Below are 11,826 nucleotides of genomic sequence, written 5' to 3'. Positions count from 1 at the left end.
GCCCTTTTCATCCATCAGCAACCTTATGACACGAATCTTACTGTTATCTGCTTTTTGCAGATTCAGAGCCTGAGGCTGCCTTCCAGAGCTCGTGCGCCTGTTACCATATGCTTTGTATTCTCCCAAATTCTATCATTACCATGTGCTTGATAATCTCCCGAGCTCCACTTCGTGTCACCTTTCGTTCTTTCTGGGCAGAGCATTCCCTTCCCGGAGGAGAGAACTTCTGCACCTTCAAGAATCAACGAAAGCATCACCTCCTCTGTGAAGCCTTCTCTGATTCTTCCAGGCAAACTTAAGTTCTCCTTCGTCTGTTCACTCGGCCCTTGATCCCTTTTATTCTTACGTAGTATCATTGTTGGTTTGCTAGTCTGTTTTCCCCAGACCGTGACCTCCTTGGGATCAGAGTGAACAGACGATTCAGTTTCACCGAGAGCTTGATAATAAAAATTAGAGGATACACAGAGAAGAAGGGGAAAGTTAGGCGCATGATTATGAGTTCAGAGGTATGAATTCAAAGAGTATATTTGGTCAAGGGGTGGGTGGTTCTTCTAAGGTAATAATAGGGCTGGTAGAACTAGTGGATTCAAAACCAAGGATTTGGTCCTGATACTGGAGTTAATAGGAAGTTATTGAAAGTTTCTGAGCAGAGGAATTATATGCTCTATTTTCATTTCAGAAAGGATAGTCTGGATACAGAGCAAAGTCTGAAAACGAGGCAGTCCGTAAGAAACTATCACCATGGTCCAAATAAAAGACAATTAGAACCCAAAACATCAGGATGGCCATGGAAATGAAAACACTTTTAAGACCAAATTGGGGGAACCATTAGAAAGGACTGACCAACAAGAATAGGTAATCTCATGAGAAAAGAGAAAAGAGTGGAGGACCACTAGGAAATTGGGAGAGTGATGAGAGCACTGGCAAAAATAGGAAAGCTGAGGAATTGTTTGTGGGGGGAGATAGTAAGTGTGGTTTTAGATGTGTTGAGTCTGAAATGATGACAGGGGGAAAGTTCCTTTAGGCCCCTAGGGTATGTCTTCTGGCTTATTTCCTGTATACTTCCTTGTGATACCTAATATTCTGATAGCCCTGTTGGTCATGGCAACATATTATGGGCTCAGAATTTAACCACAGATGCTCTGTGAAATGGCCCTTTTCTTAGTCCAAGTGATCATGCTTAAAAGTTCTTGAGAGTGACAAGCCACAGCCCATGAAGAGGCCTTTTGGAGATGGATTTGCCCAGCAAAGGGTTCTAAGCAAAGACCTCCAACAACATTCTCAAAGATGACTAGGACATTGGTGACAGTGAGGAATGTCATAGAGGGCTTAAGTGAGATCTGGGTTCAAATCCGTACTCCATCACTTCTCTTTGAAGCCTTGGTGCTGTCCTTTGGGAAGAACAATGGGAATAATATCACCCACCTTATAAACTTACAGTGGGGATTAAATGTAAAGTACTTGGCACAGTTTTTGGCATATAAAAAGTATTAGATAATGTAAGCTATCATTATTATTTTATTTTTATTATTATTATCCTCATTATCAGTAGTTCATGTGGCCATCCTCTACTAGACTGATCTCTTTGGAAGCAGGAGCCATGTCTTACTTATAACTATATCTTCAGCTCATATCATGAGACACACAAAGTTTTTGTTTATTTAGAAACTGAGGTCAAGCCACTACTATGATACATTTATACATATATGTATATATGACTTTAAAATAAGCTCTTTATATTGAAATACTTTTAGATTTCCTGAAATACTTACAGGAAAGTTGCAAAGATAGTATGGAGAGTTCCCAAATAACCCTCACCCAGTTCCTCCCATTAATAATATTTTACATGTCCATAGTACATTTGCCAAAACTAAGAATCAACATTGGTACATTACTATTAACTAAACTCTAGACTTTATTTGGATTTAATCATTTTCCATTGATCTCCTCTTTCTGTTCTGGGATGCAATCCAGGGTACCACACTGCTTTTGTTGTCATCTGTCTCCAGTCTCCCCTGGTCTGAGGCAGTTTCTCAGTCTTTCTTTGTTTTCCATAACCTTGACAGTCTTGAGGAGTACAGACCAGGTATTCTGTAAAATATCTCTTGATTTGGATTTGCCTGATGTTTCTCACATGATTAGATTGGAAGTACGGGTTTGTGGAAAGAAATCCCTAGAGGTGAAGTGCTTCTCACCTCATCATATCAGGGGGCACATGACACCCACAAGACATCACTGGTGAAGTTAACTTTAGTCATGTGGTTCAGCTGATGTTTGCCAGGTGTCTCCCTGCAAAGTTACTATTTTTCCCTCCTGTCCTCTAGTCTTTGGGAACAAATCACCAAGTCTAGCCCAAGGGGGCAAGAGGTATTAAGGTCCACCTTCTGGAAAGGAGATTATCCACATAAGTTATTTGGAAATCTTCTGGAAGGAAGATTTGTCTCCTCTTCCCCACATATTTATTTATTTATTCAATCAGTTTTTTGTATCAGTGTTATGAGTTGAATTGTATCCCTCAAAAGAAGAAATGTTGAAGTCCTAACCCCCAATACATCAGAATGTGACCTCATTTGGAAATAGGGCCTTTGCATATTTAACCAAAGCAAAATGAGATGATTGGGAGTGGGCCCTAATCTAATATGACTGGGGTCTTTATAAAAAGGAGAAATTTGGACAGATATGCACAGAAAGAAGACAATGTGAAGATGTGATGGCAGAGGCAGATATTGGACTCATGCATCTGCAAGCCAAGGAATGCCAAAGATAGATGGCCACCACCAGAAGCTAGGAAGAGGCAAGAAAGAAGTTTCAATGGAAACAGGACACTGCTAGTACCTTGATTTTGGACTTCAAACCCCCAGATGTGTGAAATAATAAATACATCTCTATTATTTTAAGCCACCCTATTTATGGTACTTTGTTACAGCAGCCTTAGCAAACTAATACAGTCAGTATGTACTGAAGGATATTTATTTTATAGCTTAGTTTATAATCAAATAGTGTGTTAGTTATTGTGTTGCACAAATTGCTTTGACCATTGAGAGCTCTTTCAGGTCGGTTCTTTTTTTTTTTTTTTTTTTTTTTTTTTTTCAGGTCGGTTCTTATGTCCCTTGGATAAGCTCCCACCCTTTTGTTTTTTGAGCATGTCTGTCCTTTCTGGGACTGTAAGCTACTTCAGCTCAGGTGTAGCTCGATTGGCAAAGTGCATGCTTAGCATGCATGAGGTCCTGGGTTCAATCCCCAGTACCTCCTCCAAAAATAAATAAACCTGATTACCTCCCCCTCCCCACCTCAGCCAAAATAAAATAATTAAATAATATGATGATAAATAAGTAAAAAATATTAAAAAAAAAAAGATACTCTAGCTCATTTTGTATTTTCCCTGCTCCAGACCCAGAATCAGCCGTTTTTAGAAAGAGTTCTGCTTCCTTTTATTGGAGAATGGTATTTAGAAATTAAGATCTGGGTGCTAGGTATGCTCCCTGCTGTCGGGGTGGCATCGCTCCTAGGCCCTCTCGGTGAGCAGAGGTAGGTAATATTTACATGTATACTAGCCCGTGTATGCACATACATCGACAGTTGTTTCTGTATCTACCCATGTGTATATATGCTAAACGTGAGCTCACACTGATGTCTCCTACTCTACTCCAATACCACAGGGTTCACTCTAGCCTTTCCCCGTTGCTTACCTGTAACTTCTCTTTCCGGCAGTGAGAAACTTGGCTTCCAAAGTCCACTACTTATTTGCTCAACCCCAGTATACATGTAAAGCAGTTTCAAAAATTTTAACCCACAAGCCCACAAGTACCAAATTTATCAACTTGAGTACAGCGTTTATGTAGAATGGAGAGTACATCATTCATTTTATCTTTAGCCTTACAGTTTCCAGTCAAAACACTATTTTCCAAAGTTACCTAGGTCAGCATTTTTTTCTCACCCCTTCAGTGTGTTTATGTCATACATGTGTAATACAGATAGATTCATTGATCACAGTCTGCATTTGATCCTGGAATAACCTAGCATCCTGGTTGATTTTTAGGTGTTCAGTGTGTGTTGGGTGGACAGATATTAACTCTAAGCTCCCTGGGAGCACAATTCCTCCCTCTTTGTGTCCATATAATCTAGTTACATCCACATAAATAGATGCTCTATGAGTCTATTGATTCTTTTGTTCATGTAATTACCCCCCAAAAGGCAAATCTCAGACCCCCAGTCATTCCTTCTTTCCCACTAACGATTCCCAGCTCCCAACCATCTAGCTGATTCCAGCCCAGTCTAGAAAACTGCTCTGCTCCTGTCCCAGTTCTCCTTTCTCTGATATCACTGGGACACTGGGAATCCAGGCAGAACACACATCATGCATACACATACACACACATGCACTGTTCTGCTCCCCTGCCCCTTTATCTTCATATCTGTTACACAAAGATGTACTTTCCTTTCTGAGATGCCCTCCACCCTTCCCTCTTCAACCAAACCCATCTCTTCTCCTAAAGTCTAATGTAAAGCCCTATTATTCTCCTGGAAGCCCTCTTTGATTTATCCTGCGGCCACATTTCCCTCTCTTATTGAACCCTGACTACACTCTGGGCCTCTCAGTCTCTTCAGCCTTTACTCTGAGAGCAAGGGGAGAAAGAGGAAAGGAGAGAGGAGGGGCCGAAGGAGAGAGAGAGCCAAGAGAGCCCCTGGGGTGGCCTGGGCTAGCTCGGAAGTACAGGAGCACTGGTGGAGCCTCCAGAAGAGTTACAGTACTCCCCCATCACCTCTCCAGGCCATCCCCCAGGACTGCCTTTGCTCCCACCCAAAATGACAGCCTTTAGTTGTATCGATTCCAAACTCCTTATATGGGCTGGGAGCTGAGGGTTAAGAGATGAAGAGGGTATAGGGCTCCTGTTCTCAAAGCACTCAGAATCTAACTGGGAAAATAAGACATAAGAAAAAATAAGCAAGATTTTAAGACAGCAACGCAATAATGTAGATGAATTCAGAGAAAGACAGATAGCTGGCCAAGCAGGTAGGGAAGAGGTGGTGGAATCTGGTTTGCAGGGAGTGCGGGAAGGGGGAGAATTTCATCTGTGTGAGCTGAAAACTTGGAGTGCAAGGGATGAAATCCCCTCTGAGCACCACAACCTCACTTCCCCTCAGACCCAGAGATGGAAAACTGCCAAACTGGTCCCCACCAGCTGGCTGAACCAGAGGGTACTTCCAGGGCCATTGTCCACAGGGCCGTGGATGCCATATGGGGTGGGACAGGGACATGGAGTACCACCAAGGGCTTTTGAGGAGGAGAGAGTCACAGGAGCCAGTACCGCATCTCAGCAGGACCGACGGGGAGGCTATGTGTGGGACAGATGGCAGCAACCTGAGGCTGGAGACCAGCTGAGGTTATCACAACAGTTCCCATCAGGCCCACACCAGACTTAGGCCACGTCATGATGTGGTCACTGAGCCTCCTCTCTGGGGCTTTCTGTCTGTGAATTGTGCCACCACTTGTCTTTCCTCAAATCTCAAAAGGATCCAGGCAGATCCTCCCCCTCTTACCCCTGGTTCTCAACAGGAAGTCAGCACCTGAGGTTGCCATGGACTTGGAGGGACGGGCTGGGCGTAGAGATGCAGAGCATCAGGGACCAGGAGAACAGAGTGTAATCTGAGAAAGGAGGAGGAAGTTCTGTCAAAGTTAAGTGATAACACCTAAGTAACAGCCCCAGCTGTTTAGCCTTTCCACAGCCCTGGCAGAAGCTTTCAGCAAACTCTCCTCTCCACAGAGGCCGGAGTCCCCAGGATCTGTCTGCTTCTCAACCCACACTCCATCCTGAGCATCCATCATGTGCTTCAGATCCCTGCTCTGGGTGCTGAGGTGAAGGGCATCCCAAAGGAAGGAAAAGCAGAATTTAAGAGTCTCAGTCTGCAAGGCTGGTTAGACCCCAGGACTGACAGCACACCGTTCTGGACATCTGGGCTGGAGGCTTGGGGAAGAGGGGAGAGCAGTGCTGGGGTGGTGGGGGTGGGGCAGTACTGGGTGGTGCAGCCGGCTTAGACCACTTATACTGCAGCCAGGGACCAAGCTGGGCAGGGGGAAGCAGTAACCAGGGGGAATGTGTAGGAGTGGCGGTGGTGATGTGGGAGGAGGGAAGGCAGAATTTGAGAAGAGGGTATTGAGGGTGGGTGTGAGAGGCTAGCAGGGTACTGGGCTTCTTTGCAATATAACCTAAAAAGAGGAGTATAAACGCATTTAAAAAGCCACCTTTGGGATCTTGCAGGGAGCATGGACATCTCTTCTCCATCCCAACTTCCCACAGGACTTTTCATCTTATTCAGGAGCAACCAGCTAGAGCCGAGGAGAAAAGCCCTAGTCAGAACCATGTGCAGGGCAAAATGAATAGTAATAAGGACAGGGAGGGGTGGGGGGGGGCAACAGGATGGAGCTCTCTGCTCTGCGGTCAGAGCTTGGGGCAGGGGGTCCCAGATCCTCCCAGAGAGGATAGCTGCCCACTCCCACTCCCCCAGCACCCCTCCCTCCCCACCTGCCCAATCTGTCACTGTCTCAGGGCCTTGGAAGACACTGCTCCCCAAATGCTGGTCCCAGGGTCCCAGGGTAGCCCTGGGGGGCAGGGCTGGGAGTGAAATTCTTTCTATTTTATATTTACTTAAAAGTTCAGGAAGCCCTTGCTGACATTCTTGCTTGGGGGCCCAGAATTTAAACTTAGTCACTGCCCAGAGCCCTTGTTTTAGGAAAGAATGAGATGGCCGTGGTTGCATAACCCAGAGCTGGGTGGGTGTGGGTTGCAGAAGGAAACGGTCCTTCTTCCTCCCTCTGAGAAGGAAGGCTCAGCGAGGAGTGCTGGGGATGGGCGGGGCACTGCCTGGAGAAGGGCGCCAAGGGTAGGGGGTAGACAGACCTGTGCAGGGAAAGCCCGGGCAGCAGGCACTGAAACACTCAGACCAGACACTGTCCAATGCCCCCTGGACACAGCACAGCCAGAATAATCCAGAAAACCCAATGGATGATACTGGGTGCGGGTGGAGTAGGGGACAGATTCTGGGAAAGGAGGGGAATGGAGGGGTGGACTGACCTGGATAAAGGACAGGGGTGGGGTGGGGTCTGCTCTTTGGACACTGTCCCTAAGAGCACCCAGAGTATGGGTTCCTCTGCCCACCCCCACCCCATAATTTCAGCGGACCGATTTCCGTCCCTACCTCTGAGGTGTTCAGACAGTTCTTCTCCTGCACACTCAGCCCGCCTGCAATCCTTCCGGACTCCCACTGTCCCAGACAGCGCTAGGATTTCTGACAGTTCATTCAAAATGTACCTTCCCCACCCACTCCCCATCTCACCCCTTGCTTCCCCCAGCCCCTTCTGTCATTTTACCCCAGTCTAGTCCCCAACACCCACCTTCCCCTCAGTCACATCTCAGGGAGACCTTCTCTTGCCCCTCCCTCAGTTTTGCTCTTTCTCACCTCTCCCTTGGTTTATTTTCTCCCATCAGCAGTCAGTTCTCTGAAAACCCCACTCTCCATCATCTCCCCCTTTTCTCTCTTTCCACTGGCCCACATTCCTCCCATGACCGCTTCGCCATCCCTTGTCCATCCACTTAAGTCCTCTGTCTTCTCGCTCCCCTGTGGAGTCTCACTCACCACACATACACCCGAAGTAGATTTCAGGTTTTCCCCTTCATCTCAACTCCCGACCTTTTCTTCTTCTCCCCCTCCCCACCCTCCAGTGCCTCCAGCCAGCTGTCCAGCTCCCAAATTCCGGGCGAGATTCCCAGGAACAAAGCAAGAAAAATCAGTAATTTGGGAAGTAAACAGAAACTGGGAAGGGAGGAAGTAGAGAAAAGTGGGGAGGACCCAGGTGGAGGGGGGGCCTCTCCAGTCCCACCCAGTTTAGGGAATGCCCCTGCCTTCTCCACCGCCCCCCTTCACCTGGCTCTTAAAGGGCCGGGCCCCTGCCGGCAGCTACTTAAGGCAGAGGGGCGGCGGCGGGCAGCAGCTGCGCTACGACTGCTCTGGGAGGAGTGGACGGGGCAAAAATCCTAACCATGACCCCCCACAGGCTGCTGCCGCCACTGCTCTTAACTCTGCTGGTCGCTGCCTGCCCAGGAGGCGCCCTGGCACGGTGCCCAGGCTGCGGGCAGGGGGTGCAGGCAGGATGTCCAGGGGGCTGCGTGGAGGAGGAGAATGGGGGGCCTCCCGCGGAGGGCTGTGCGGAAGCTGGGGGCTGTCTCAGGAGGGAGGGGCAGCAGTGCGGGGTCTACACTCCTAACTGCACCCCAGGACTGCAGTGCCGGCCGCCGGAGGAAGACGAGGCGCCTTTGCGGGCTCTGCTGCTGGGCCGGGGCCGCTGCCGGGCGCGCGTGCCCTCGGGTGAGTCCGCGCCCCGCCCCTGCCCCGCCCACGTGAGACCCGCAAATCTGCCAGCAGGGTCCTGAAGGGATGCGCGCGGGCAGCCCTGCCAGCCTCTGGGTCCTGCGATTGACGCTTCCTCCTCCCCAACTCTGGGGGACAAATTTTGGGGGGTGAAGGGGCAAGTGCGGGAGCTTCTAGAAGTCTGGGGTGCGTCTGGGGGCCCTGGGGATAAAGCAGGGAGGTATCTGACCTCGCAACCTTTTCTGCCCCCCTGCCTATTTTCTCTTGAAGGGAAAGGGAGGAACGGAAGGGTTTAGGGACATGCCGTTTGCCACAGCGGCCCAGCTCTCTTAGCTCCCGCAGCTAAAGAAAGGACGTAGACATTGTTCCCAGCTTCCACTTGGAGAATGAGGGAAGAGAACTCCAGATTCCCAAATCCTGCGCATGTTGAGAAATATCTCCTGTTCTCCAATCAGGGTGTCCAAAGCACCTGAACATGGCGTGGAGAATAGACGATGGCCCAAATCCAGAGTTCTTTCAGACTAGACTAGGGTTATGGGGCAGGGGCTGGGGCCCCCCCTCGGGAGGGAGGGATAGAGGTGGGAAAATAAGGAATCTGCCAAATCAGGATTATGATTTAAAGATTCTCAGAACCCTCCACCCATCCCACCCCACCCCACCCTAACCCAGAGAGGAGACCAGAAGACTGAGTCATTGGGTGGGTGGGACAGAAGTGAGTCAGAACCTGAAAGATGGGGGGCAGCAGGAAGATGGGGAGAGCAGGAGATGCAAATGGCCCCCACTGGAGGCCATCTGAACTCCTGGTTTCTTTCTCAGGAAGGGATGGGAAATCAACTGGGAGTTTCTTTCAGTCCCAAATGCCTGGGTCCAGGCTGCTAGTGGTCCTCCTGGAAAGGGGTGGTCTAGGTCAGAGGAGGCAGCTGGAAGAATGGTCACAGTAGGATGCTGAATAGAAGGAATGAGGGGCAAGGTCTGAGGAGTGTGGAGGAGGAAGGATCAGATTCAGGACTGCAAAGGAAATGGTTATTCGGTTTGGGGTAGTAGGCAGATAGGAGCAGCTGGCAAGGTGTGAGGACTGGGGACTGAGCAGAGCTTGTCTCTGGACATGGAGAGAAAGAGATGATCACTTCAGAGCTCATAATATCTCACTTTACAGCTGGGGCAAATTCCAAGCAGTGCCTGCTCTCCTCCCTGTCTTTTCTTTGCCCTGACACCCTGACTTTCCCCTCCCGTCCTGAGGTCTCCTCTACGTCCCCCAGTACTTTTTGTGAAATTTTCTCCAGAGCAAAGAGCATCCTGCAGGTCGGAAGCCTGTCATTCCTGTACCTTTGCAACCTGTTCCCCTCTCCCCTGCCAGGGCCCTGATTAAAGACTGAATAGCGCAAGGTCCTGGATCCACTGAGTTTAAGCTGGGCTGAGCCTCAGGGAAGGGAGAGGTCCCCACTGCAGTGCCCCCAAAGTAACCATGTCTGAGGCTTGGGAGGAGTGGGCTGAGTCACAGCAGGGTCACAGCGGGGACACGCATTCCACTTGGGTCCCAGCTAACCCCCTCGAACCTCCATTGCTCTTCAGCCCCATCTCCCTGGCTTGGTGCACCCCCTGCTGGCCTCTAATGGAAAAGCCATGTCTTTTCAGCCAAAGCCCAAGACCTCGGGATCAATGAATGTATTGATGTTTGCTTTCCAAAGTGCTTCTCTCTTATAAGCCTTAAAACTAGTCTAACGTCAGGAAAGGTAGTATCACCATATGTCAGAGAGTGAAACTGAGGCCAGGAAGGCAATGGTGGAGCCAGGTTCTAAACCCCCTCCCTACTCTAAAAGCCCTGCTAGTTTCAACTTGGCTCTGGCCTTTGAAATCTGGTCAATTTCTGGCCTCTCTTTCCCCCATTTTTCTTGTGACTGTAGGGGAGAATCCTAAGGAGAGCAAGCCCCAGGCAGGGAGCACTCGCCCACAGGACGTGAACCACAGAGACCAACAGAAAAATTCGGGAACCTCTACCACTGCTTCCCGGTCCAATCATGGGGGCATTCAAGACACTGAGATGGTGCGTTTGGGGCTGGAAGTGGGCAGGAGGGGTGGGGATCCCTGGAATTTCCCATCTGAGACTGCTCCCTTGGGCTTGGAGAAGACTCCCACATCAGTCCTGGATGCCTGGCTGGCGAGGCCAGCGGGCTTTGCAGCAGAGCTATACCTCCCCCCAGGGCCCCTGCCGCAGACATCTGGACTCAGTGCTGCAGCAACTCCAGACCGAGATCTACCGCGGGTCTCAAACCCTCTATGTGCCTAATTGTGACCATCGTGGCTTCTACCGGAAGCGACAGGTAAGGCCATTCCTCTCCTCCCTTGGTCTGTCAGTCAGTACAAGGGTCCTACCAGGGACTGGGGGAGGGGGACTTACAAAGTTGCATAAATAAGACCCTGCCCCTGCCTTTAGGGATCTCCCAACTTTAGGGCCTGCACAAATACAGAGAATAACCAACCACAGCAAGGGAGAGGAGTTTGACTGTCTCAGCAATGCCTAACTCAGAGGTTCACAAACATGAGGAGCATCAGAATCAGCTAGAGGGATCTGTACGCAGGTGGCTGAGCCCTGCCTGCAGAGCCTGAGAATCTGCATTTTTAACATGGTCCCTAGTGATGCTGATGCTGTTGGTTTGGGAACCATACTTTGAAAGCTACGGTTCTGGCTTAGAAGGATGGGCACAATTTGGTGGGTGAAGAAAAGAAGCCATGGAAGCGAACCCAGCGGGCCTCACTGTCCTGAGAACACTCAGATGTTGCTGCATACTTAGACTACACACTCAGACTCAGGAGTTCACAACCTGTCCCCAACCCACGGGGCCCCTCTCATCTCTTTCTGGAGTCTTGGGCCGCACCTCTGATCTGTGTTCCTCTCTCCCCAGTGCCGCTCCTCCCAGGGGCAGCGCCGAGGTCCCTGCTGGTGTGTGGATCGGATGGGCCAGCCTCTGCCCGGGTCCTCAGACGGCAATGGAAACTCCCCCTGTCCCACCGGAAGCAGCGGCTAAGGCTGGGTGGGGGGCTGCAGGGCGCTGGCAGGAGCGTGGGGCTGTCATCTTGGGTTATTTGTTGAGTGATGAGTAACTCAGGGGCCCAGAGCCCCACACTTCACCTTCAGGCCTTGCCCCATTGCCCCCCTCACCTCTGGGACCTCACACATGGAAAGATTGCTGGTGTTGTCTTGGAGTGTTAATAAAGCTGTGTTGGGGGTCTCTGGCCTACATCTCTGTGTTCACCTCTCACATTTCTGGAGTCCCTGGCCCTTCTCTCTACTCCTTGTCCAGCCCCCCATAGCAGCTCTCTTCTGCGGACTACCTTCAGTCCTGCCCACCACACTCAGAATGACGGACACAGCCCCTGGTGGATGTTTCACACCCTCAAGCCTCACCCAACTACCAACGGGGGGTGGGGGCGGGGAAACAGAGGCCATGGACTGAGTCT

The 11,826-nt window shown here is 49.9% G+C and overlaps 1 protein-coding gene and 2 long non-coding RNA genes across 3 annotated transcripts; 2 read left to right on the top strand and 1 right to left on the bottom strand.

Annotated features, from left to right (window-relative positions):
• Positions 1–394: 394 nt before the first annotated feature.
• Positions 395–2,897, top strand: LOC116282604 (uncharacterized). The gene is made up of 2 exons (XR_004192121.2): positions 395–506; positions 2,663–2,897. It is a non-coding gene; the product is annotated as an uncharacterized lncRNA (long non-coding RNA).
• A 3,406-nt stretch (positions 2,898–6,303) lies between these two features.
• On the bottom strand, positions 6,304–7,719 carry LOC140700112 (uncharacterized). The gene is made up of 3 exons (XR_012078336.1): positions 7,636–7,719; positions 7,198–7,287; positions 6,304–6,328 (listed from the first exon to the last, which is right to left on the bottom strand). It is a non-coding gene; the product is annotated as an uncharacterized lncRNA (long non-coding RNA).
• A 184-nt stretch (positions 7,720–7,903) lies between these two features.
• Positions 7,904–11,608, top strand: IGFBP6 (insulin like growth factor binding protein 6). The gene is made up of 4 exons (XM_031682951.2): positions 7,904–8,364; positions 10,272–10,411; positions 10,569–10,688; positions 11,271–11,608. The coding sequence occupies exons 1-4, from the start codon at positions 8,040–8,042 to the stop codon at positions 11,391–11,393; spliced, it is 708 nt and encodes a 235-aa protein (XP_031538811.1). The 5' UTR covers positions 7,904–8,039; the 3' UTR covers positions 11,394–11,608.
• The last annotated feature ends 218 nt before the right edge of the window (positions 11,609–11,826 follow it).

The sequence above is a fragment of the Vicugna pacos genome, chromosome 12 (assembly GCF_048564905.1).
Source record: "Vicugna pacos chromosome 12, VicPac4, whole genome shotgun sequence".
NCBI classification, from domain to species: Eukaryota; Metazoa; Chordata; class Mammalia; order Artiodactyla; family Camelidae; genus Vicugna; species Vicugna pacos.
The sequence above is the reverse complement of the archived record's forward strand: the minus strand, read 5'-3'. Positions and strand labels throughout refer to the sequence as shown.

Bases quoted from the DNA above. Each gene is read 5' to 3' on its own strand.
- IGFBP6 (XM_031682951.2), top strand. From the start codon at position 8,040: ATGACCCCCCACAGGCTGCTGCCGCCACTGCTCTTAACTCTGCTGGTC. The intron at 8,365-10,271 runs GTGAGTCCGCGC...TTGTGACTGTAG, and splicing joins CCGGGCGCGCGTGCCCTCGG to GGGAGAATCCTAAGGAGAGC. The intron at 10,689-11,270 runs GTAAGGCCATTC...CTCTCTCCCCAG, and splicing joins GCTTCTACCGGAAGCGACAG to TGCCGCTCCTCCCAGGGGCA.